Raw genomic sequence first — 27,977 nt, forward strand, 5'->3', positions numbered from 1 at the left:
CCTTCGTATGCTTCGTCTCCGACGACCTTCAATCCCTCTATTCTCCATTGTTAACGGTCCTAGAGGTTAAAACTATGTCCCGAATCATTCCAGACAATTATGTGAAGTAGATATGCATCTTAAACACAGATTAAAACAAATTATTACGCAATTTAATTCAAGATTAATTAAGAACACAAAACAACACATAAAAAAACAGTTTTAATTTAATTTAAGCATGCATACATGGTCAATTTATTCTCTGTTTAATCCTGAAATTATCTTAGGTATGTATAGAACACAAGTCTAAGGGAAGGAGTTAGAAAAAGAACTTGCCTCAAGGTTTCGGATTGAAACCCTAACTTCTTCTTCCTAGCTTTTCTGACAACTTTTGATTGCCGTCAAGTCTCCTACTGCTCTGGTTCTAATCCATAAGTAGACCCTCTTCCTTCCTCCTTGGTCCAGCCCCTTCTTAGCCGAAACTCTCTCTCTTTTCTCACTTTGTATTTCTCTATTCTCACGTCCCTCTCTTTGCTGCTATAAGGGTTTACAAACCCTATTGCAGACCATCTTATATATATTTATAGGTTAAACATAATCCAACCCTAGTCCTAATTGTAATCCAAGTCTGACAATAAGGGAATGAAAATAAAATAAAAGGAAAATAACACATGCTACATATATATAATATACTGTATGTGACAATATAAATATATATTTATAATATATAATTTATACGTAAATATATGCATCTCACTATCCTAGTATAATAATAATTACTTATTATTAAATAAATTCCTATATATATATATATATATATATACATCCCTCCATGGGTCAATATCCGTACCCATTCAACTCGTATCCGGTTAGTCCATGCAACCCAACCCATTGAGTGGTTCATTACTACTATCCATAGCCCAACTCCTTTAAATATAAGACATAAAATAAAACATTTAAATTCTAACAATTAAATTACACATAATACATATCATCAGATAACTAATAATTTAGTTAAAGCATTGAAATTCAAATTAATCAAATAAGCCCACAAATTACATTTAACCACTTAATTAAATTAAACACATAAACAAATAATCAATTAATTACTTAAATAATTTAAAAATGCAAATAAAACAATCAAATAAATACCGAGATTATCTTTTTAAAATTAGAGGTATTACATGATGCATCTTGAGTGGGATATAAAAGATAGAAATATGTACCTGAAAAAGGTGTAATTTTTTACTATCTTTACACTTTAGGAACTTTTAGTTTAGTAGATTGTTGTGTATTACTTCTACTTGAGTTGGGTAATGTTTTTTTATTGTTGTGTGCATACTTGGTATATTGGGTGATGTTGTGCTCATCTTTTGCATATGGTTGCTGCTGTATAATGGAATTGCTATGTTGGGATACATTTTGAGGTCATCTTCTAATTTTTTTTAAACGAGCTTGAAAAAAAGTAAACATATTTCATACTTGGTATAATTCATTTCTTGCTATCATATGTTTCCGTGTATATGCAATTGGAAGACGTTATGTGCTCATATTTTGCATATGATTGCTGTTGTGTAATGGGTAATGGGACTACTATGACGAAATTCATTTTGAGGTCATCTTCTCAAAATATTGAGAAAGCTTCCATACTAAAAGTTTCTTCAAAGATATGCATTTTGGTTGAAGAAAAGGCTCTGATGTTGCTGTGTATCAAGGACGCTCACTCACTTGTATCATCCTTGTATTTTCATTGTTATAAAAGTCAGAAATGTCATTCTGCACACTTGTAACATTCTTGTAATCTTCATTCTGTATTTGTATTTCCGTCCTTGTAACAAGGGAGACTAGCTTTCATTTTCTGCTGTAATTTGTGTATCGTGTATCTTTAATGGATTAGAAATTGATAGAAGGTTGACATTAGTTTTTCCTTTGAAAATTAACTGCAGTTTTGCTTTGATGTAACTTTTAGAGAATATTGATTGCAATACAAGTCTTTGCAGATGTTGGAATTTATTTGTCTTGAATGCCTTAGTTTTTTTTTTTTTTTTTTTGTAGGAGGTTGTTTGTATTCAGGTTTTACTTAAATATGTTATGTGACAGATTTATTGCAGGTGTTATATAGATCCTATGCAATTTAGTAATGGAAAATGTAGTAATATCATTAGATAGATGCGATTCACAATCACTAATGGGAAATGAGCAATATCAATTTTCAATTTTTAGTTGAAGTTTTCAATTGTAAGCACTTAAACCATAATTTTTAATTTTATTCCAAAAGTTTAAGGAAAAAGAAAAGTATGTGTAACAAAAATTTCAAAACATATAAAAAAGGGTAAAGTGCATTAAACCCCCTTGAACTATTGGTCATTTGCAAGAAACCCCCCTGAACTACAAAAAACCCCCCTGAACTATGATTTTGTTGCACTTTACCCCCCTGAACTATGATTTTGTTGCAATTTACCCCATGACATCAGCTTCCGGCACCGAAAATTTTGAAAGACCAGTTTACCCTTATAACACATTGTGTCGTTTTTACTTATACACTTCTTACATTTTTTTTTTTTTTTTTTTTTTTCCTACCAAAAGATGAGAGAGAAAGAGAAGAAACTAAAGAAATCCGAGGTCGGCGGGATGGCTCGGTCTCGGATGATGGCGGCTTGTGCGCGGAGGACTCGGCTGTGATAAGAGCTCGGTTGACTCGGCCGTGAACTGTGGAGGCGATGGCGAGCTCAAGGGGGCTCGGCGGTGAATTGTTGACGACTGTGTGCTCGAAACACGGACGACGGTGTGCTCGGCTATGGAGATGGCGGAATGGGCCGGTAAGCTTGGAATGGACCAGTGAGCAAGGTGAGCTGAACGGCGGGCAAGGCGGTGATTACGATGGGCTGATGCAACGATACAGAGAAGTGTGATATATATGGCCGACGGATTTGGCAGGTGGTGCAACGGCGATGATGGAGTTATGACAGGAGACCCACCGATCCCAGCAACAGATTCCTTGGCTTATCCAAACACTCCTCAGATAACATCTACCACTTCGATCCCAGCCACAAATTCATCGGCTTCATCGTCCCTTTCAGTCAATTAATTCGTGTGGATGGGGTAAATTGCAAAAAATATATAATTCAGAGGGGTTTCTTGCACATACCTCAATAGTTCAGTGGTTTTTTTTGCAACTTTTATAGTTCAGGAGGGTTTCTTGCTCATACCCCAATAGTTCAGAGGTTTTTTTTGCAACTTTTATAATTCATGGGGGTTTCTTGCACATACCCCAATAGTTCAGGGGGGTTTAATGCACTTTACCCTATAAAAAATATACTCTTATATATAAATATAATGTATTAATATATTTTTAATTTTTAAAAACAAATTAAAAACACTATTTACCAAATATGTTTCTTATTTTTGTTTCAGCAATTTTGGCAACAGTTTGACTCTACCAAACATGTTTTGTTTTTAAATTTTTGGAAATAAAAGACCTTGTCAAACATGTTTTGTTTTTAAATTTCTTGAAATAAAAGACCTAGCTAAACATATTATACATGTTTCTGTTTCTGAAATTTTCACTCCAAATTTTCGTCGCCAAACATGTTTCCGTTTTCAACTCAAAACACTTCCAAACAAAACACTTATTTTGTTTTAGACCAAAACAAAATGCCAAAAACACAACGGCCTAAGTGTTCACGTATTAATAATATTCACAAACTAGTGATAGTCAAGACAATGATCAAAACATATATGCTAGTCACGAGAACCTAAGTAAATTTTGCGAAAATATAAAATAAAAACTAAAATTAGAAATTAAAATTAGTCAAAACATATGCTATTTTGGTTAAATTTTATTATTAAATATGATATCTAAATGAATAATGACAGGGAGATCGAAGAATTAATTCTTAATAAATATCAAATTATTTTTATCTACCTTATCTATTTAAATATTTTTTAAAAAATAATTATTTAACATTTAATAAAAATAACTAATCACGTCAACTTCCACGTTAATTCAAGAAATTTTTTTCGATTCCCCAATTACTCTATCTAAATATGCGTATTTTATTAATAATAAATAATTAAAGCGCCATTACAACGACAAGTCCAACCGACCCACCATAATAATGACTCGTAAGTCAATGAATACATTCAATGACGTATAAAGTCAAATTATTTTATTCACTCAGAAAAAGAACCCACGTTACTATGCACCTGGCAACTCGGAGAACATTCAAGTCCATCATGAAAAGGATGGATACCTGTTTTTAATATTTTTATAATAGTATTGAATTGATTGATCATATGAATGGTGCACACTTATCTACACTGTTTCAACACGAGGACACTCGTTTCATTTTTATTGGAACAAGTTTGAATGAGGAGGGTAATAAAAAAAAATATCAAGATAACAAGAAGAAACGGGGAGAGAGACCCATTAATTTTGTGTAAAGCTTTTCTTTATAAAATAGGGTGCCCAACATCCTAACTTTTTCTACACTTTTTAAATTTTAACTTTTTTGGGATAAGGGTGCCCAACTCCTACCTTATTAAATTTTTTTTTTACCTACTCTTTGTCTAAAATGCTTGGATAGTTTAAGTTCAAGAACGTTCGAGAGAGCAATTATTTTGTATAAATAATGTTAAATATAAGATTTTTATCCAGTGTATCTCCCTCAAATTTTTTTTTAAAAATTATACTGAATAATGATCTTTTGAATCTCAATTAAATTATAATGAGATTGACAAATGTAAAGATCTAGTCCAATAATTGCAATAAAATACGGTGTAATTAAGTGAAAGTTAAAGATAAATTTTTATTTGAGAAAATTATGAGTTATGACAACTTTTGAAATATGTAAAAAGTTGAATGAATCGTTTAATATATTTTTTATTCTATTAGTTAAATGTGGAGTTTTTATGACTATCGCGATGAAACTCTTTTAGAAGCATTATTCTTCTTATGTTATTTTTAAGTTACAAAGAAGAATTACAAAAATAAATAAAAATATAAAGAATAAAAAGTTAAACAAAAATTGAAAGAATATAAAGCTTTACAAGGGAGGATTACAAAGAAGTGGGATTGTAGGACTTATTTGTAACTTCTCTCAACTAACCAACGCATTATAAATGGGTCAATGACTCAGTAGTATTAGATTCATACTTTTCGAAAAAATCTTAAATTCAAAATTAGTGAATTCAAACCTTTCAATAATAATAATAATAATAATAACAACCACGACTATTCATAAAGGTTTAATTTTAGCCACCCAATCTTAGAACAATCTATTCATAATTGTTCCTCTCTAAGGTTTAATTTTAGCCACCCAATCTTAGAACAATCTTTTCATAATTGTTCCTTTCTAAGGTTTGAATTTAGCCACACAATCTATTCATAATTGTTCCTCTCATAAAGTTTTGATTTTAGCCACCAAATCCGTTCATAATTGCATGTCCCTCTCATAAAGGTTTAATTTTAGCCACCCAATCTTCCCATGAATTCTTTATGATTATATAAAACCAATTTCTTCAGATTTTATTTTTTAATTAAAAAATGTTATTTGCATTCCAAAAAAAGTATTTTCACACTTCATTTTCTATTATTCATACCAAACGGATTAAAGAAAGAAATAATTGTCCTCAAAACCATTTTGGTAAATATAAATTGTCACAAAAATATATACTTTTTAACACTATTTAACAGGGGTGACAATGTCATTTCATTTGGGGTGCATTACTAATTAAAAGACCCCTTGAATCAAATTTCATGCGAAATTTAATTAGATTGTTATTGTTTTATTTGCAAAATGTCTATTATACCATTTTGGTATTTTATTAATTATTATTTAAAAAAAGAAAAGAAAATATGGTCATTTACACATTGCCATCAAGAATAATTTAACATGATGAGATTGTTTGCAGCTTTCAAGTATAGCAAGGGGTCGTTTGACGTAAATTAAATATGGCAAAAGGTTAGATGCAGAAGTCAAATAATATAATAATTTTTTATTATTATTTTATTTACTAATTGATAAAAGTGGAAAATTCTGATTCCTTAATTTTGTCCCTTAAAAAAGGAAAAAGTACAGAAAAAGTGTGAATTTAATATATTGGCCTTTACTTGAGAATTTGGCATCAATCACATGTAAAAGTGCCCTTGGACTTGAATTTCCCTGCAAAAATTGCATTTTTTTTTTGGTGCATCTCTTTTTCTAGTAATTTAAATATTCACCTTAATACCGTAGATCGCAATACACCAGATGATAATACTTTTTTAATTAAAAAATTTGGGACACGCATTGGACACGTGTACATGTATCTGGAAAGTGCTATTAAAGGTTGTTTTTACGCTACCAGTGACCGAGCTGGCATTCCCACCGACCTCTCCGAGTCCGACACGTGTCACTCCGCTTTGATCCCGCAATTCTTCCCAACAACTGTTACACATGGACATATAACTAACTGTATTTCCAGATGGATTCCTACAATTTGCGTGATTTTTACAATCGGCGAATTCCAGTTCCGTCGGTTCTTCTAGGGTTTCCTCTCCCTTCTAATCAATTCCATTCTCTCTCTCGTCCCCCTCTCTCTCTAGATGTGAAGTCGAAGCAAAGGCTTAGCAATTGCATCAGAGTCTTAACGCAATCAACTTCTTGTTAAGATCATATATACATACATATACATATCCTCTTTTGTTCGTTTCGACTCGTAACCTTCAATCAATCTCCAATTCAAACAGGTATTATTTTTCTACAATTCTATTGTTTATTATTGTTTGAATTCATGAGATCAGTGTTTGTGACTGTCTTTTATTCGAGATCGATTGTCGATTGTTTACTGAAAGTATATATTCTTTATACATCACACACACACATTTATTCATATAATGTACGGTGTATACGGTGTGTACGTAACTTCGATTTTTTGCAATTCCTTTAACAATTTGACATTATGTGGTTTCTTTTTCACTTCAGTAATCAGTATGTTGCTCTGAGTCAATATTTATTTATGTTTTGGTGCATCATATTTCTTTTTACTCCGTGGTTGCTACTTTGGCAATTGGCATATACCCAATTCAGTAATTTTTTAGCCCAAGAATATGTTGGGACGTAAGAATTGTTTGTACAAAGTGTTGTGGAAGACTTGGAATCCATGTCTTTTTAATTGTTTGAAGATGCTTAAAATTTTATGTTTGGTTGCCAAGAAAACTGGCTAAGGTTAGTAGGTGCTATAATGGAAACTCAGTTCCATAAAAATGATTTTTTAAAGGACATAATTTTTTAGTTTATTAATTTTCTTTTCAGTAGTTAAAAAAACACTTAAATCCAGCGAATGTTGTCCTGGAACAATTCGTAGTGTTTTGGAATTTTATGCTAATTCCTTCCATTTCCAAGATAATTTTTAGTATTGTGCAAGTCCTTGAGTGGTAGTAATATGTGATAAATCTGTACAAAGTGTACTTGGTGTATTGTTGAATATGATTGATGGTTTACTCAGAATTAGGAATTCTCCATTGTCGTGATTTTTTATGTAAAGTGAACTTGATCTTAAATGTTTATGGATTTTTATTTTTTATATCCTGCTCTTAAATTATTGTACAGTACATTGGTTGGTGTATGGATTTTTATTATATATATCCTGCTCTTAAATTATTGTACAGTACATTGGTTGGTGTAAGCGTAAAAGTTTTTTATATGTTTGGATAGAAGTTTAGACTTGGAACATAGAAAAGGTTTTTTTGTTTGTTTCCTTATAGAGTTATTTTGACATTTTATTTCATCTCCATAAAAATGATTTTTTAAAGGACATAATTTTTTAGTTTATTATTTTTCTTTTCAGTAGTTAAAAAAATGTTGTCCTGGAACAATTCGTAGTGTTTTGGAATTTTATGCTAATTCCTTCCATTTCCAAGATAATTTTTAGTATTGTGCAAGTCCTTGAGTGGTAGTAGTATGTGATAAATCTGTACAAGGTGTACTTGGTGTATTGTTGAATATGATTGATGGTTTACTCAGAATTAGGAATTCTCCATTGTCGTGATTTTTTATGTAAAGTGAACTTGATCTTAAATGTTTATGGATTTTTATTTTTTATATCCTGCTCTTAAATTATTGTACAGTACATTGGTTGGTGTAAGCGTAAAAGTTTTTTATATGTTTGTATAGAAGTTTAGACTTGAACATAGAAAAAGTTTTTTTGTTTGTTTCCTTATAGAGTTATTTTGAGATTTTATTTCATCATATTCTTAATAATTTTTCCCTTTCCTGATAATGAAGAAAATAAATGCATTGCATTTGTTTGACATATGGTTCATATTATGTTAACACAGTTGTCTTTACAATTTTGTTTCACTATTCACTGATTTGTCACCTTTGCAGCTACTGAATCAGTGCCAGAAAAGAGCCACCATAGTGCAATACTGTTATTTATTTATTTTTATCAAAACCTTTTACATATGCGCCTCCACATTATTCTTGGGTAATGAGACTTCTGTATATAGTGGACATAGTTAGCAGAGATGTACTTATCTGCTCTCTTAACTTCGGCTGGCATCAATATAGCCATTAGTGTTGTGCTTTTGTCATTGTATTCCATTTTGAGGAAACAACCGAGCAATGTAAATGTGTACTTCGGACAGAGGCTTGCTCAGGAACGATCAAAAGACCATGGCCATTTCTCCTTTGACAGATTTGTTCCTTCCCCCAGTTGGATGGTCAAGGCCTGGGAAACATCTGAACAAGAACTATTGGCTAGTGGGGGCTTGGATGCAGTGGTTTTTCTCAGGATGATTGTTTTTAGGTAATAATATCTTGCCTTGAAAACAATGGAAGTTTATACTTTGGTACCTTAGCGTCTGCTTGATAAGTTATATGCTGAATCTCATTCTTAGTTTGGTTGGTGAAAGAAAAGTTTGAAATAGTTTATCTAATATGATATATCGAAAATTTTATGTCATTCTATTTTCTTTAGGCAGAGTACTTTAGTATTTTGTTTTGCATAAGCTATTATCTAGTGCTTAATTTTAAGTTTTACCACAATTTTATTCGTCATGTTTAAATGACCTAACCACAAATCAGTTTTTACTGAAAACCCTTGGCAGGAATTTTTATTTATTTTTTGGTTGGATAGTGACAAATTTTTTTCTTGTCTATCATGTGATACACTTGACATAGATTTCAGTATCCCCAGGACTTCTCATCTCCCAAAGCCAACTTACCATATTATGGAGTATATGGGGTTAGTTGAGATGTTCTTGTAGATGAAACTGTTCTTTGGAAGCCCACCCTGGAAATGTATTTTAGATAGCATAGCAGACAAATAAGTTATTGTTTTGTAATACCCTTATACCTTAATTTTCTAAAAGTAATGTTTACTTTGTTCAAACTTTTTCTTCTCATTCCAAACCCTAACTTATTCCCAGCGAGTTACGCCCGGGGGGGGGGGGGGGGGGGGGGGATAAAATGAAATTTAGCAGTCAGGTTTTTGTACTTAGTGGAATAAATATTGTGTCCTTGTTGATAGGAACAGCGGAAGCAGAAGAAACATTGAGATCCGACAAAGGCAAATAGAGTAATCACACACAAAACAGAAGATTTACGTGGTTCACCCAAAATTAGAGTTACATCTACAGATGAGAAGAGAGATGTAGAGATATTACAACAATAGAGAATTTGTAACACCCGACCATACACACAAACTCCCTAAAGAGTTTTTTGTGTACTCTGTGAGACTCCCTCTTGTCATTAGTGTTAACTCTACCAAACCCGTAACTCTCAGTAGAAATATAAAAAGAAGAAAAAAAGAGAGAATTGTGTAAAGGAATGAATAAGATAATCACTCATTCACAGCTCTAGTATTTATAGATAAAAAAGAACACATGCTTATATTACAAGAAAGGAAATTAAACCAAATCTAAATCAAAACATAGCATATTCTATAGCATAATCATATATTTGCTAATACGGCAAGTCATTCCATAAATCGTGACTATCATATTTGCTAACATTTTCCCTTAAGTTGGTGTGTGGATATCTGAAACGCCTAATACAATCTTACTGACGCCCTTTGTAAGAATGTGTGCAAGCTGCTTAGAGCTTGTAACAAATGGAGTGCAAATCCCAGACCATAAACAACCAATCATGTCTCCTCATATCGTAAATAACCAATAATGTCTCATCAGACCATTTTGCTTCATACACATGTTTAAAACATGTTGATGGAAGAATCAACAATGTCTTATCAGACCATTCTCCTTCATACACATGTTTAAACAATGTAGATGAAAGAATCAACAATGTCTCCTCAGACCATAAAAAAAAACAATTTTGTCTTCTCAGACCATTTCTGAATAGGTAGTGCCAAACTCGCAATGCTCCTCATTAAGGTCGGACCACCCTGGGCGATGTCACCTTAGACCACTCCCGAATGGGTGGTGCCGAACTCGTTACGCCCTCATTGCAGTCGGACCACCCTGGCTTTGATACCAATTAGAAATATAAAAAGAAGAAAAAAGGAGAGAATTGTGTAAATGCTTGAATAAGATAATCACTCACTCACAGCTTTAGTATTTATAGATAAAAAGAGTACATGCCCGTATTACAAGAAAGGAAATTAAATCAAATCACAACATATTCTATAGCATATTTTATGGCATATTCTATAGCATAATCAAATCTCTGCTAATACGGTAAGTCATTCCATAAATCGTGACTATCATATCTGCTAACACTCTCTCTACCCATGAATTTCCTGATAAGGCTACATCTCTCTCCTCATAATTTTAATAACTTAGGTGAGAGTCCAAAACTCAATTCCTCATTGGACAACGATTACAATTACGTAGAGACCAAGTATTGTCTACCAAGAAAATACCTAATAAAACACAACTCTAAAATAGAAACCTAATAACGATAGAATTTGAGACGGAATTCCTAACAATCTCCACCTTGCCTAAAATTCCATCGCGTCAATCATCGCTTCCCACAACATTGACCAGGACAATTCATTGTAGCTTCAATCTTGAACACAAATCGGATCACCATTCAGGGACTTCAACCCACAGAGTGTTCTTATGAACTCTTTACTCTTCGGAATGCATGCCAGGATGTCATGATCCTCTTGTAAAAATGTCCCCACTGTACGTTGCTCGGTTAGTCAGACTTTCAAGGCTCCACCTTAACTACCGAGCTCCATGCCTTGTAATCCATAACGATTGTATCGTGACCAAACAAGCTGATTGATTTACTCCACCCGCATCTGAGACCTGTTGCAACACCTGTTAAGACTCCTTGTGTTTTCGGCATCTTCTTCACATAAAGGCTGAACATCGCTAGATGAACCATTGACTCTGATACCACTTGTTGGCTGCACAACGGAAGCAAAACAATTACAACCAACAAGAAAAAAATCAATCACAAACCACAACTCAAGATGTACATGGTTTACTGTAAATCTGGGCTACATCCACGGATGAGGAGATATTCATTATACTGATGGGGAGATATTACAAAAGTAGAGAATTTCTAACACCGAACTGTGTACACCATCTCCTACCCTAGAGTTCTTTTTTGTTTACTCTTGCTCCAGGGTATGGAATTCCTGAGCCTTACACCGTGTACCATTTCACGAGACTCCCACCGTTAGTTCTCTCTCTGCCATTTTAGTAAACTCCCTCCACCTATCTTGCACCACAACTCCCTCATGAGGCTGCCCTCTACAGGCTACATGTCTATCCACTCATACCTCCCAACAATGCCCTAGGTATCTATTTATAGAGAGTTCTACACCCAATTCCTTGGTGGACAAGGATTCCAATTTCTTAGCAGCCAATACTTGCCTTACAAGAAATTCCTTAGAGGCCAAGGCTTGTCTTACAAAAAATTTCCTATAAAATATGACTTTAAAATGGAAACCTAATTATAATAGAATTTGAGACACAAATCATAACTGCCCTTTGGATAGATATGCTGTGGTTTGCTCTCTCATCATTCACTCATAGTGGTTTAGATTTTGACGGCATGATATAGTGGTAAATATTACTAACTAAACCCATACTCAAATTGTTGCTTGAAATTTCTCCTGTTGATTTTATTGAATTGAATATGAATAATTATCACTGGTAGTCATGGCATTGATGCTTGGTGATGGAATTGATTTGAGAGGGGGTGGGGGGAGCTGTAGTAGTGTTGGTGCCTTGGTAGTGGTGTTACGAATATTAAGACCCATGGCTGAGTTATGTATGTGATGTTAGCTATGGTAGTTGAGATGGTGATTGTAGTTGAGGTGGTTCTGAATGGGATCATTGAGAAATAAATGGTGCTGTTGCAAAAGTGAGAAAGTAGTAACGGAAGAAGAAATTCTAAGAAAGAGATCAACAGGAGGCAAAATAATGAAAAAAAAGAAAGAAAGAAAAATCAAGAAACGGAGGGGTTGTTTTATGAAAATTTCATAGTTTTGATGGTAGGCGATGACAAATGCAACTGAACTTTAAGGGAAAAAAATTCTTATGAAACATGTTTGTGTGTTGGAAATTACTGTAATAAAGAATTTGTTTTTATGAGTCTATATCTTTGGTCGCTTTGACAAGGCTTTTCAAGACGCAGGAAAAGATAGGTTGACGATGATGAAGTCGCATTGCTGATGACATTGGTCAGTTCCATTACACCAAATCACATTGCATGCAAAGTTAAAGTGTTGATTGTAGATGTTGTGTTCAGATACAACCTCCAAGATCCTGCAATCAATAGAAAGGAATTACATAAGCAAGTAAAAGAATTCAAGATTTACATGGTTCGGCAAGTTATCTACATTCGCAGAGGAATGGAGATAAAATTCACTAACAGAAAACTTAAATGTCCACAATAGCACTAATCACTCAAAATGCATTCTCAAGCCTCTCAAAAACTCTATTAATGCTCAACTCTCCGACCTTAAGTCTCCTCTTTAGAATTCCATGCTGACAAGGAATACAAACCTTTGTCCTCGTTGGTCATGGATTGCAGTTTTTAAGAGCCTAAGCATATCACAACATCCTAACAAAGTGAAACTCTAAAGTAAAAGGAATTTGAAACATATCACAACAAATCTTGAATTTGTCTCAAAATATGTCAAACAAACTTGAAGATTTTGTGGATGTCTCCACCTTGGTTTTTGTGCCACTTTGTTGATCTTAGGCGTTGTGTTCAGATTTCATACTTCACCTTTTAAGATCCTGCAATACAATGATTTATTGAAATTTAATTCACTAAAAGAAAATTAAAAAAAGGTGTTTACAAGAGCATTTAATCACTCAAACTATGCTCTTAACCATCTCAAAGACTCTTAACTCTTGAAGAAGACTTGTCTCTCGATTTGTAGCCTATCTCTATTTCTATAGGTTCTAACTTTATTCCTTGTTGGAAAAAGGAACACAAACATTAATTTGTTGTTTTAAGAAAAACAATTTCTTAAAGCACAAGTATATCTCAACTATAAGTGAGACCTTAGAGGACGTAGGATTTAGGTTGATTAATGGATTGTTAGATTGGACCACCCTTGACCTAGTTTCTTTACTTGCTGAATTGAGTTTCGATTTTAAAGAATAATTATGTAGTTTAAAAATGATTCCAGAACATGGGATTGGGAAATGGCATCATAAAATGAGTGAGTTCTGGTACTTAGAAGGTTTGTTACATGGACTTTCCTATTTCCTTCACGTGCCCGTGTCGACAAGACATGGTATGGGTATGGATACAGGAGGTTCAACACGCGAAATCAGTCTCTCGGATCCTTCACGTGACATGATTGAAGGAGGAGAAAAAACTCAAATTTAAAATCAGAAATTGTTTCCTATCTATGAGATAGATGAAAAACCTTTTGTTTTACCACATTCCATTTAATTTGAGTATATTCTTATAAAACAACATAAAACATTACAGTTTAACTAAATATATAATGCATTTAAATGTGTCGTAATCTTCACTTTTCCTTGTCCAACTTTTGGACACATATCCCTGTATTCTAAGATTTGGGATTCGAATTAAATGCATAGTGGTCCTTAATTTAATGACAATAGTAAGGTCAACTGCACATCAATAATATTATAAAATCATTTGGTGTGCTGGGCTAAACAAATTTAAATTTATTGTTTGAAGAATGAGAAAAGTGAACCGTCCAATTATTAGGAAACAGAACCGGAGTAAACTGATTTACTTGTCTTTCGTTTGCCTTGCTATCACCTTTGTTGTCGGTGTGGTAGGTTAGTGTATGCATTCTCCTGAAGAAGTTCATTGGAAAGCTAGCCACATTTTTTCAGGTATATCTGAGTTCTTAAGGATAGAATCTTCTTTTGAAACTGATTCTAGATCTGCTATTGCTGATTGGCTTGGTGATGAAGTCTTCGTTGAGAACTAATTTTGGATATTTTAATATTGTATGGTGATCTTCTGATATGTGGAGGGGAAATGTGTTGTGGCGCAATCTAGTGCTAAAATGAGATTTAGGGCTCATACAATTTTGTAAGATGATTGAGGTTCATTCTTAATTCATTTAACTGTCTTCATTGTGTTAGTTTTTGAAAGCAATTTCTGGTAATTAAGCAGTAAGCGGAGCTTGTTAAACACAGGGTATATTGATTTGAGGTATATCTTAATTTATTTAACTGTCTTCATTGTGTTAGTTTTTTAAAGCAATTTCTGGTATTAAGCAGTAAAGTGGAGCTTGTTAAACACAGGGTATATTGATTTGAGGTATATCTTTGTCTTGTTAGGAAATGGAAACACTCTACTTGTAATATCCTTAAAGGCATTGGCATATATTAAAGTTCTAAAGAATCAAAAATCTATTTTTATGCCAGCCTTTCATTAGTTTTCCTTGTATTCTTCAGTTTTTCAACTTATTTTTCTTCAAATAACGGTAAGAATTTTCCAAATCATCCATGAGTTTAGGAAGCAGACCTTTTAGAGAACCCAAGTAATTGGGACCAAAGTCTTTCTTAAGTTATGTGGTGGGTGATCCTATCATTTTAATCCTTTTAGAACTCCAAAATTTTACACTCGTGAGATGCCCTTTGCTAATTGTGTGTGTATATATATATATATATATTTTGACATTCTGAGGATACTTCTGAGCTTGATGAGGTTTTAGGGCGGGCTGGGTGTTTGTTCGTTTCAATTTAACTTGTATCCTTTTAAAAACATCTGCATGCTTTATGACTCTTTTTAATTTCATAATTAATTTATTGATGGCATAACATAGACAAACACTCTTCTTTGGGGTTGGGGCAGGGGGGTTTGATACTCTCCTTACCCTTTTTACCATATAGATTTATGATTTATGATTATCCTTTCTACCATGATCCGTCCCAACCCGTGTAGATATTGTCAGCTTTTCATACTCTCCTATTGGTGCACGGTTTCCCTCAAAACGGATCTAAATAGTTGAGGGGTGTCCACACATAAAAACCTTAGCAACTTCTTCGCTCAAGGCGATGTAGAACGCCACAATCACCAGCGTCCCCGTTGGCCTGACTGCATGGGCTTGGGCATGCTCCCCTCATTTCTGGCTGGGTATTGGCTCTGATACCATATATCACGTCCCACCCCAACCCATGTAGATGTTATCCGCTTTGCATGCTCTTCTCTCGGTGCACGGTTTTCCTTAAAATGCATCTACACAGTTGAGGGGTGTTCACTCATATAAGCCTCAACAACTTTTCCCCCTCCAGGCGATGTGGAACGTCACACTTTCAGTTATTTATTTTATTATTATTTTTTGAATAACAAACTTAATAGTAAAATTTCAGTGTTTTTTTAATGTTCTATCAAGACATATAGAATTAACTTGATCTAATTTTAGTAGAAGAGAAATTATTTGAAATACTCTTATTTTTATTTTCTCCCTTTTTACATTTCTTTACAACCATCTACTCTAAAAGCTTAAGCTATTAAAACATATTCAAAATACTGGTTTTTATTTTTTTCCCTTTTTACATTTGTTAACACCCTCTACTCTAAAGGCTTAAGCTATAAGAGAGGGTGTAACTTAAATAATTAAATCCTTCAACACGCCCCCTCACATGTGGCCTTCTTTTGGTCCAACACGTGTTTTAATTTTTAATTATCAAGGAGACGGTGAGGTTTGAATTTGAGACCTTTGGCTTTGATGCCATGTTAACAACCACCTACTCTAAAAGCTTAAGCTATTAGAGAGGGTGGAACTTTAATATTTAAATCCTTTAACAGCATTTCTTATGTAGCATACAGCTTTTAGAAAATTTCCACCATAAGTTTTAAGTCATTTTCATTTGAAATTATTGAATATAATGTTCCAGCCTTGTGTTTGGATGTGTTTAATTTCATCTACCTTGCATGTTTGTCAAATTGGTTTCCGTTTTGTTCAATTTTTTAGTTTACTTACCCAGTTGCTGCAATGCTTCTGCACAGTATCCGAATTTTCTCTATTGCTGCCTTCATTTGCATTTTTCTTGTGCTGCCGCTGAATTATTTTGGGAAAGAGATGCAACACAAGTTAATCCCTTCAGAGTCACTGGAAGTATTCACCATTGGGAATGTCAAAGAAGGATCAAAATGGTACGAATTTCATCAAAATCAAGTGCTAGATTAACTACTTGGAACTTCAAGAAGTTCCAGATGCTGTAGCCTTCCAGACTCTATTTATAGTAAAAAAAGAAAAGAAAAAAAAGAAAAGCAGATTTTTGTGCCATTCCATTACATATTCAACCACAGCTTATTATAATGCTAACTCAAAGAAGTAATGAAATTATTGACATAACATGTTAAAACCATCTGCTCATCAATTGTTTTTTCTCTCTCTGTCTCTCTTTATTTATTTATTTATTTATTTTTATCTTGTTTTACATTGTCCTCACTTTCATCATACATATTTCTTGTCAGGGTTTGGGCACACTGTCTTGCATTATACATCATATCTGGCTCTGCTTGTGTTCTTCTTTACTCTGTAAGGATGTGCACCTCCTATATCCTACATAACGGTTCTGTTTAACATACTCTTAGAGCGTGTATTTTAATTATGGAACTGTTGCTATTTTCCCCTTTAGGAGTACAAAAGCATCACAATCATGAGGATGGCATATATTACAGGATCTCCACTGAGCCCAAGTCACTTCACAGTTCTTGTTCGTGGTATCCCTTGGTCTTTAGAAGAATCATACAGTGATTCAGTGAAAAAATTCTTTAGTAATTACCATGCGTCAGGTTATTTATCACACCAAGTGGTCTACCATTCTGGTACAGTTCACAAACTGATGGTGAGTATTTCCCTTGGAGATTCTTAAAGCATGTTATTTATATAATATTTTGCTTGGCTTGTTATGTGTATTATTTAACCTATTATCTGATCTTCTTATTTGACCAGCAAAATTTAAAAATGTTTTGATCTTTAAAGTGGTTATCAACTACTTTATTTTGGTGAAACTAAATGCCTTCTTTACATCTTTTTGATGGAATATAGTTCATGTTCCATTTATCTGAAATTTATTTTGTGATGCCTGAGACTGAACACATTTCACTTTACAGTAAAGCTGAGAAGATTGTTGTGTGTTGACATGATGGGATTCCCCATATTTCTCTCTCTCTCTAGCTATCTCTCGTACACATCACTCATTTGCTTCTAACATTCTTTCTTTGATTAATGATTTATTGAAGGCAATGGATATAAGCAGTCTGGATTGTTATTCAGAGAATTAATTGTTTCTCCTCAAATAGAATGTTTTTTTGGGGGAACATTCATAGTCTTTCATACAGACAAACTGGAGTATATATACACATATATATATACCTTTCCAATTAGTCATGTTTAGTGGAAATCTCTCTCCAGATATGACCGTAGATTGCACCCTTTTCCCCCCCAAAAATCCTACCTTTTTTCACTTCATCTAAAGTTAGGATTTTTTTCTTTTCTCATTGGCTCCAATCGAAAGGCACAACCTTGTGAATGGTCCCTATCCAAAAGTTACCATTCTAGAAAGCAACTACCCTACTAAATAAAACCAGTTAAAATGAAAAAATATATTTTTTGACTGCGAAATGTTTCAACTTGGGAACAAAAAAAAAGTTACTTTTAAAATTTCTCCAATGTCTATCAGCAGCTTGCTTTTGGTCCATCATCTAGTATTTCTTTTATTTTCAAGGCGATAAACTTTTTCTTTCCCCTTTCTTTTCTCTTTACAGTCTTTAAACCTTGACCTAGAGCTTGGGAGTTAAGACCCAAAGCCACTAGGACAAAGATAGAAAGTAGGTGATGAATTTTTCCTTCCAGTTTATATAACTAACTCATGTCCTTCCAGTTTGTATAAATCTGTGCTTTGTTCATGATGCTTGACCTTGTCTGCTTGAAGAATAATGCAGCAGAGATGTACAAGGTGTTCAAGTGCACTTCAGATGAAAGACACTGTAGACCAAGTTTGACAAGTTGTGGCCTTTGTGGAGGGCCTACGCATTCTTTCAAAATCCTTTCCAGTGAATTAGGAACTCCTGAAGGGAGAGGTGACTTTAGCGATATGAATGCAAGAGAAAATGTAAGAAATTTTTACATGAATCTAGTCAACCAATTCTGCCACCAGTATTATCTAATCTTGGGTAAATTGCAGTGACACCCCCTCAGGTTTGCTTAAAAGATAGGTAGATACAACTTAGGTCATTTTTGGACAATCACACTGAAGATACCAAAAATAGCTTGGGCCGGGTATGACCCATCCCACTAAAGATTGGATTGGGAGAAAACAATTGACCCGACCGAATGACCGCCCATCAGGCCCAATCTCCATCAAAATGGTCTTCAGGCCCAATCTAAAAGAAAAGGAAGTGAACTTGTATTGAAAGAAAAGCCCAAAAGATCACCCCAGCATGAAAGATCAAAGAGGAAGCTTCTAGAATACTTGTAACGATCTATAAATAGAAAGAAAAGAGGTTGAGATATTTTGAAGTGTAAGAAATCAGTTTTCTTAATTGAGAGAACATTTTTGCAACTTCACACACTCTCCAGGTTTGCAAACTTGAATAATGACACCCCATTCTATAAAAAAGGAGCCAAACACAGCCTTGATTGACATGAAATGTCTAATATGCCCTAAAATATATTTTAATTATCTCATAAAATGACCAAACTACCCTCTCCTTATCTTTCTCTTTCAATCCTATTTTTGCCAAACACAGATTCTCGTTTCTCTCTTTCAACCCTCTCATCTCGGTGGTGGCGGCAAAGGTTGTGGGTGAAGATGCAGTGGTCGGGTAGTGGTGGCAAAGGTCGTGGGTGAAGATGCGGTGGTTGGGTGGCGGCGGCGAAGGTCGTGGATGAAATGGGTTCGGGGTTTGAGATAAATATGTAAAACTCTCATGTGTATGGGGTTTTGAATTGGGGGTTTGAGATACTATGTGTGTGTGTGCGAATTGGGTTTGATTTACGGTTCTCTTGGTTCAATTAGGTTTGTTGTGGGTTGGATTGGATGGTGATGATGGTGGTAGAAGTGGTGGTGGTGGTGGTGATATACATAATATATATACATATATATGTATATATACAGAGATCGAAGTGGAGGGATCCTAGTGACGGGTTGTTTGAGGATGTGGTAGATGAGGAGGGAGGTGGAGGGACGCAGCGGCGTATGGCAGGTGGCGGTGAATTAAGGGGTTGTTTGAGGGTGTGGAAGAGGAGGAGGGAGGAGGGAGGAGGGAGGAGGAAGGATGTGGCGGCGCGTGGCAGGTGGCTGCAAATTGATGGGTTGATGTGGTCGATGCCGTGTTGCGGTTTTGCCGGAAAAGGAATATGGGTCTATGTGTGGATGTGTGACCATCGGTTTAGGCGCTGTAGCGAATATGACTCTCAAACAACCAACGACCACTCCCGGAGCTACAGTCCACCTTCCATGGCCGTTTTGACATACTCCTGTGACGGTGCTCCCCAATACGACATCGTTCGATCTGCTTTCGGTGGCGAATGGGTTCACCGTATTGCTGGCCAGACCGCAGGGTTAGATCATCGGAGGGTCGGTTGTGGGGTCTCTGTACGTGATGGCGACGGCATAGAGATGAGAGAGATGGAAGAGGGAGATGAGATGATAGTTTGGTAATTTTAGGTGAACATCTTAGGGCATATTAGACATTTCATGTCATTTAAGGCTGTGTTTGGCTTTTTTTTTATAAAATGGGGTGTCATTGTTCAAGTTTGCAAACTTGGTGGTGTGATTGTCCAAAAATGGCCTATGTTGTATCTACCTGTCTTTTAGGCAAACCTGAGGGGGTGTCACTGCAAATTACCCTCTAATCTTTATGCATGTATAACAAAGTGACATGTAAAATTTGTTTTGCTTGACAATTTTTGTATTTAATATTTAATTCTGTCTCTTAAAGTGTGTTTGATGCTGGGTGTAGATTTCTGATGTGTAATTATTTTTAACCTTCAGAATGGATTTGCATTTATAACTCTACATATTGCCAAAAGCATGATCAGTTCGCATCGAAGTTGTCTTCTACTCCCCTGTTCTATTCCTAGTCACATATATAGTGTAGGTTGGTACCATTCATCCTGGTTTGGAACTCATGGATAATTTATTTTTATTTTTGCCTATTAGAAGCAAAAAGTTTCCTATAAGACATTACTAAAGACCAGTGAGATATGGCTACTTTATGGCCATTTAATTTAGATCCTTGAATGCCCAGTTACTTGCACTTGGTTAAGAGAATCTGTCAATACTATCTTGCAAAACTAGTTATCTAACATTCTTGCCTATAATCATAGTACCTTTATTGATCCATTGTTATGAACCTCTTGTCACTTTTATAGTTAAAACTGCTCAGGGCACTGGTGTCAACTTTTATGCTGGTACTGGATATTACAATAAAGCTCAATTTAACTTTTTATGTATTCTCAATTTACCTCGTCATGCTCTTAAGCCAAAAGTTTGTTTTTCTATATCATAGGTCTGATGGTAGTGTTCTCATTTGTTTTTAACAAAGATTTTTATGGTCTAACTCTTGTCATCGCAATTTTATGTAACTAATTTATTCTGTATATTGGTACTATAGTATTTTCCCTCCACTCATTAAGTATCATGCGTTCCTCTAAGATAAATAAATTTGTTAGCCACTCCTCCACTCTTACTCTTCTTGAGGTTCTCCACGCTTCTATGGAAATGTTATCTGGTCCTATCATTTTATTGTTTTCTAAGAAGCACGGACACGGATACGGGACACGGATACAACACGACACGGACACAGCGACACGGCAAATCCAAAAAAATTAGGACACAGACACGGCAAATAGTATATATATATATATCAGCATTAATAATTTAAAAAAAAAACACTGATATGTTTAGGTTGGAATATATATATATATATATATTACTGATATGTTAGTATATATATATATCAACATCTTTAGGACACGGACACGGCGAATTGTGGCATCTTTAGGTTAGTATATATATATATCACCATCTTTAGGGTAGTACAAAACAAAAAATAGAACATGTTAGCATTAAAAATTTAAAAAAAAAAAAAAAAAAATTAACATATCAGCATTAAAAATTAAAAAAAAAAAAAAAAAATCCAGAAAAGTGTGTCCGAGCCGTGTCTGAGCCGTGTCCGAGCTGTCCGAGCCGTGTCCGAGCTGTCCGAGCCGTGTCCGAGCTGTCTGAGCCGTGTCTGTGCCGTGTCCAAGCCGTGTCCGAGCCGTGTCCGAGCCGTGTCCAAGCCATGTCCGAAAATAAAAAAAAATAAAAAAATTCCAGACACGTTTTTTGGCGTGTCCGACACGTGTCGGGGCGTGTCCGACGCGTGTCCGTGTCCGACACGTGTCGGACACGGATTCTTCGCCCATTTTGGAGTGTCCGTGCTTCTTAGATTGTTTTTCATTTTTTGTAATATGCTTTCAATTTCTTTATTATTAATTTTATCTATAATTCCAAGATTAGGCTCATTATTTTTCAATGGCTTCCCCAGGATATTCCTCGTACAAAAGTTGTTGAAAGTACCTCTGCCATCTATCTAATATGTCACTCTTGTTACTTATCAAAAAACAAAAAAATATGTCAACCTTGTTAACTAGAATCTTTCCATTTATTTTCTCTATACATCTAACTTGATCCATGTCTTTGGTCAATTTTTCTCCAATTGTTGCCATTGATAAAAAAAACTTTCACCCTCTTTTTTGCCTTATTTTTTTATATAAACTGTTGAAAGAATTTCATTTGGATTTAGCTACCATCTTATTAGTTTTGATTTTTATTTAATTATATTTATCTACTTCCTCTTGCTTATTACTATTAGTATTATTTTGAAATTCTTGTATTGTTTCCTCTGTTTAGTTTCTTCTATTCCTTGGTTGCTCTATGATATGAACACAAAAAATTAAACTGTAGAACTTGATGAAATGTTTTATAGACGTCCAAAAGTTTGTTGAATTGTTTCCTCTGTTTAGTTTCATTGAATTGTTTTTCTATGTTTACCAGTGTAAGCGGTTATGGACAAAGTAATTTAGCTAAAGATGACATATTGAATATAGTCTGTACTTGTAATCTGACGTTATCTGCTAAAACCTTTTTTAACATTTTTTTTTTCTTAGTTTGTACTCACACACGCATGCCTCCTTTGGGAACTAAGGGTCTGACCGCTAGGCCACAGGCCCGTTGGTTTTTAATAACATTTCTGTTTGGTCTCATTACTACCGTCATTTATTCTTGTGTAGAAAGATTGAATACTTTTTAGTATTTCACATTGTAGTCATCACTAACATCTTCTTGCGTGTTTTTAAGGGAATTCAAGTAGTTGAAACATGTGTACTAGTTTTGAACAATATTACTTCAAAGATCTTTTTCTCAATCACTACATAGTAATTTAAGTGCTTTGGTTTTTCATGCAGGAGTGTGCAGCAGCTTTAGTTTTTTTCAGGACACGCTATGCTGCTTTGGTTGCTTCAGAGATTCTTCAATCACCAAATCCTATGTTATGGGTCACGCAGTTGGCTCCAGAACCACCTGATATCTATTGGAAAAATCTTCATATACCTTATAGACAGCTTTGGATCCGTAGGATAGCAACTCTTTTGGCCGCCATCGTTTTCATGTTTTTTTTCCTTTTGCCTGTTACTTTTACACAAGGTCTCCTTCATGTAGAGCAGCTGCAGAAAAGATTTCCGTTTATGAGAGGAATTTTAGAGAAGTAAGTATTGTTATGGTCATAATTTTAACACTTTTTTGACTGCTTGCCTCAAGGGCCTCAAGGCGGGGCAGTTCTAAACTGACTTGAGGCTTTGATAATTAGGCAACGGTATAATTAGGCAATAGGTATACACTCTATGATTCAGGCAATAGTAATGCTGTAAAAGATGTGTGTGTTTGCGCCTTGTTGTGCTCAAGTAAGATGCCTTAAATTATTAATATATTCACTATAATCTTTTAAGTGACCATTCGTTGCTCCATTATTTAACTTTGATACATATAGTGAATATGTGGCTTTACATTTTTACACAACTCCCTATCTCAATGTAGTGTAGCTATATCTAATGATCATACTTTGTATTATCATTTGATAACTTTGTTTCTTGTATTCCTTTAATTTTCAATCAAACCAGTAATTTTCTATTTCTATGTAAATTTTTGTGAAATTCTGTCAGTGATGGAACTTTAAATAATTTATTTGCTAAACTATCTTGCTATACTTATGCCTAGGGATGAATTTATACTTCTAAAAATATGTATTTTCTACTTATTATTTTAATTATTTTCTCTCTTTTATTATATTTTATTATTATCGATACATGTTTCAAAACTAATTGTAAAATAATTGAAAGGTCATGCTATTTGCCTTTAGGTATCTGCCTTACCTTATGGGGAGAGAAACGCCTTGCCTTGCACTGTTACCTTCTAAAATTTTTCTTTCCGTTATTTCTTCCTATATATGTTGATTATAGATTCAAAACTTGAAAAGCATTCTCTGTCTATATGGTTATTTTGGGTCATCATCATCATCCTTGCCTTAATCCCATATGGTTATTTTGGGTGAAGTGTTAAAATTTCTTGCATTATGCTTTTTCTTTTAGAAGTTGACCATCAATGTGATTGTAATTGTCATTTTATACAGGGAAAAGAAACATTAAATTCAATATTGCTGACAGGGCAAAAAAAAAAGAATTCAATATGGTTGCAGTTGTGTTTATTTCTTTGTTCTTAAGATTTCACATTTATTTAGGTTAAACAAGCCTTCTGTTGGTTTCTTACATGGAAATGGAAGCATTTAAGTCAATGTTATTGTTTACAAAGAATTGGAGCTGCAAAATTTTTGTGCTAGAGAAATGCTAAATACGTTCCTTACATGAGCTTATTAAATTGGAATATTAGCATATTACTTAAATCTATGTGGCCAATATCTTAGTATTACTGATTTTAAAGTCAGTATCTGAATTACTGCATCATGAATTCAAAATGCATTATTGTCAAATTTTGTTTCTTGTAATGGATTTTTACAAATCAGGAGAAGAGTTACCTGATATAGAGTTTCAGTTGCAACTATTATGATATTTTGAAGGCCTTAAGTTTGATGCCCTATGGATTCCCCAAGCATTGCTCACCAGATTTAACCTCACGTCATTGTAAATAAGCAAGGAATAAATAATTTAAATGATCTTGCCTTTTGTTTGTCTCATTTTCATTGTTTAAGCAACCTCATCATTTTCGTAACTACGTTTGAAACACACAATTTCCCTACAATATTTGTTGGCTGGATGAGTTTTTTTGTCAACTTTTCTAGTTCATATTTTTAATTGATTTTTCATTATTATTATTGTTGTCTTGGCAATTTTGTGGTAGTATTCTTTTTATTTCTTATTGTCATTATTTTCTAGATGTTGCTGGTTCACTATTATGCTATGATCACTGCTGTTGGCGTCATACTAGCTTGATTGTGAGAAAAATTCTTGTATTTTAGTGTCTTACCATTAGCACATCTGGTTCTGTTGAATTGTTATTTTCTTTTAGAAAATAGAATGGAATAGGGTTCAAAATGATAGTAAATTGTTGATCTGATATAGGCAGGAATTCTGTTGAAATACTTACCCTGCTTTTAATTCATGCAGAAAGTTCGTAATCCAGGTGGTGACAGGGTATCTACCAAGTGTGATACTGATGATATTTCTGTATACTGTTCCACCAATAATGTATCTATTATCGACAGTGGAGGGTCCTGTCTCACGTAGTGACAGGAAAAAGAGTGCATGCTGCAAAGTCCTATACTTCATAATTTGGAATGTTTTCTTTGTTAATGTCTTCTCAGGGACCGTTATGAATAATTTGCTTCTCATTTCTAAACCAAGAGACTTACCTACCCAACTTGCCATAGCGGTTCCTTTACAGGTGTTATTCTTTCTTCTTTTTGAGTACCAAGATAGGCGGTTATCCTCCAGTTGTTTCTTAGCATGCATTTAGAATTTATATCTTCAACTGACTTTTCTCCTCCTTGTCAGACTTATATATGTATGTATCTTTTCTTATTGGAACTTCTCTAATGAAAATATTGAGTAACTATTTTGAATTCAAATTCCATAATGAAACTGAATTCATCAATTTGAGTTGAGAAGTATTTGTAATAAGTCGCCAGCTGAGGCTTTATCATGACTTTTCAGTGGATTTAAGTTATTTGGATAGCCTTATTCTATATGTGGTCTTTTCTTCATATAGGTTAAACTTTGGTTATATGAAAAATTTTCAAGTCCCTTTACTCCTTAATTTATACAAACATTAAATTTAGATGAATTTTTCTTAACTATGATTATGTATTGAATTTTGGCAGGGTGCCTTATTTATGACCTACGTTATGACATCAGGTTGGGCTAGCTTGTCATCCGAGCTCATGCAACCAGTCGGTCTTCTCTGCACCTTCTTTAATAGAGTCATTCTAAGAAACAAGGAGTTTTCTTATGGCCCTTTATCTTTTCCATATCACACAGAAATTCCAAGAGTCCTCTTGTTCGGACTTATTGGGTTCACCTGTTCCATATTGGTACCATTGGTGCTGCCCTTGTTGCTGGTTTACTATTTTCTTGCTTATCTCGTGTACCGTAATCAGGTGAATTCTTTAACTCATGCACTTTGTTCTATCTTAACCTTTTTTCCCTCTTTCATGGAAATAATTGACCTTGAATTTGTAGTGCTTTATATTTATCTATTGCTGTCGGAGTGCATTTGTGGTGCTTTAATTGTATCTTGTTCGTATGCACAGTTTTCTCATCATTTATTTATTAACTCCATCCTAATTTGTGGGTCTTTCCTTTTTGAGTGATAATCATGCATTCTCATCAATTAGCACTGCACCTCTGAGGCGGCTGTGGTTATGGTCACTTGATTTTTAGGTGAAATTAGTTGCTTGAGGGTTCAAGTCCCCATTGTTTCATGCCTACCAAAGAAAATGTTAAAATAATATTTCTTAAAATTTGCAAATTATTTAATTTTACTAACCCAAAAAAAAAAAAATTGAAATTTTTGTCATGGAGGCTGGTCAATTCCTTGCTGCTTTGTTAACTCATGCAGTCCTAGCATGTTGCAACATGCTAGGTATGAGTATGACTATCAGATTTTCTCCCTACTTCTAGAATGCCCCTCACCGCACCACAAATCCCGCTTACCAAACAGCTTAAGGCTCATTGAGTGCCTACTGACTTTTTTTTTTTAATTTTAATTTTAATTTTTACTTGCTGGCAAATTATGTTAATCGTTCTTATATGCCTCTTCATTGGAACTTCAAGTTTGAGAAAAGGAAGTTTGAATTGTAGAGGTAGAATGCTTTACCCAATAAAGCTTTAATACCCTCTTATATGGTTTCAGTTACAAGAATCCGTTGTGTATTTAATATTGTCACCTTATTAAAGGCAATTCTTTTTACATTCTAGTTGACTGGTGAATTTAATGTCGCCCTTTTTTTTCATACATTTTCCATTTGTTAATTAATTTTGTTTCTGTTTGGGTGCCACTGAAGAATGTATTTTGAATTTATGATCTCAACACACATGTTTCAGATTCTCAATGTATATATTGCAAAATATGAAAGTGGGGGACAGTTATGGCCTGTTATGCATAACACGACAATCTTCTCGTTGGTGCTGACACAAATAATAGTCTCTGGGGTCTTTGGAATGAAGCATTCAGCAGTTGCATTGGGCTTCACCGTTCCACTGATTATTATTACACTACTCTTTAATGAGTACTGCAGGAAAAGGTTTCGGCCAGTATTCGAGAACAATGCTGCTCAGGTAACGACTAGAAATGGATTACCTCTCTCTCTCTCTTTCTCTCTCTCTCTCATGTTGTTTGGATTTGTTCACAGGTCCTTATGGAAATGGATCGGCAAGATGAGCAATCTGGGAGGATGGAAGAGATTCATAAGCAGTTGCGTTCAGCCTATTGTCAATTTGCATCACTGTCCCAAGAGGGCCAAGACTCGCGTAAGGATGATATGCAACTGAACCATTGTGGCGATGGGGATGGTGACGGACTCAAAGATCCAGAAGCCATAAACCTTGGTTCGATTGGTGAACAATCTAGAGAGACTTTCCATCTGGAATCAGGTAGGTAAACTGTTTGGTCTAAGGCTGTCGCTTTTCAAGAAAGAAATCAAGCCTAAATATATGGATCATGAACAGTTCGTTGCAGTTCAGAAATACAATGCGAATACGAAGTAGACCGAGCTCTGCTCTTATGTACATAATTCATTTTTGAGAAATGAGATATTTGTAGAAAGTCTCTCAAGCTTTTCTTGTAGCTCCAATATCATCTCCAATTCATTTTTATGTACGTATTCAAGTTTTCTTATTGCCGCCATTCTGATAGTGTTGCCCGGAAGTACAATTTTTCTGAAGTACATTTGAAGCCTTGTATAGAACAGAAGTTATATGATTTCTGACAGCAAACCTAGTGCACCATTCGAATAGAAGTGAAGGTTTATTTTCCTCTTTTTTCTTTTTCTCTTTCTTTGTTCGTTTCTTCTCACTTGTAGAAAAAC

The 27,977-nt window shown here is 34.4% G+C and overlaps 1 protein-coding gene and 1 long non-coding RNA gene across 5 annotated transcripts in view; both read left to right on the forward strand.

Moving 5' to 3' along the window:
• Positions 1-27,977, forward strand: part of LOC132279102 (uncharacterized) — a 49,918-nt gene that overhangs the window by 7,728 nt on the left and 14,213 nt on the right. The window lies entirely within an intron of this gene.
• On the forward strand, positions 6,437-27,930 carry LOC132276259 (CSC1-like protein RXW8). Of its 4 annotated transcripts, none has more exons than XM_059777613.1 (11): positions 6,437-6,709; positions 8,349-8,769; positions 16,392-16,538; positions 16,863-16,926; positions 17,027-17,236; positions 18,326-18,505; positions 22,849-23,147; positions 25,060-25,336; positions 25,773-26,048; positions 26,995-27,228; positions 27,303-27,930. In XM_059777613.1, the coding sequence occupies exons 2-11, from the start codon at positions 8,489-8,491 to the stop codon at positions 27,549-27,551; spliced, it is 2,217 nt and encodes a 738-aa protein (XP_059633596.1). In that variant the 5' UTR covers positions 6,437-6,709; positions 8,349-8,488; the 3' UTR covers positions 27,552-27,930. The 4 variants fall into 4 exon arrangements, with proteins under 4 accessions (XP_059633596.1, XP_059633599.1, XP_059633598.1 ...); XM_059777616.1 differs by having other exon boundaries at positions 6,438-6,709; positions 8,609-8,769; XM_059777615.1 differs by lacking the exon at positions 18,326-18,505 and having other exon boundaries at positions 6,438-6,709.

Source organism: Cornus florida, unplaced genomic scaffold (genome assembly GCF_030987335.1).
Source record: "Cornus florida cultivar Cherokee Brave unplaced genomic scaffold, ASM3098733v1 CherokeeBrave_3.0.0_Hap2_Chr10, whole genome shotgun sequence".
NCBI lineage: Eukaryota > Viridiplantae > Streptophyta > Magnoliopsida > Cornales > Cornaceae > Cornus > Cornus florida.

Excerpts from the sequence above, each read along its gene's own strand:
- LOC132276259 (XM_059777613.1), top strand. The coding sequence starts at position 8,489 with ATGTACTTATCTGCTCTCTTAACTTCGGCTGGCATCAATATAGCCATT. Across the intron at positions 16,927-17,026 it reads CTTGTGTTCTTCTTTACTCT|GAGTACAAAAGCATCACAAT; the intron begins GTAAGGATGTGC and ends TTTCCCCTTTAG. Across the intron at positions 18,506-22,848 it reads ATATGAATGCAAGAGAAAAT|GAGTGTGCAGCAGCTTTAGT; the intron begins GTAAGAAATTTT and ends TTTTTCATGCAG.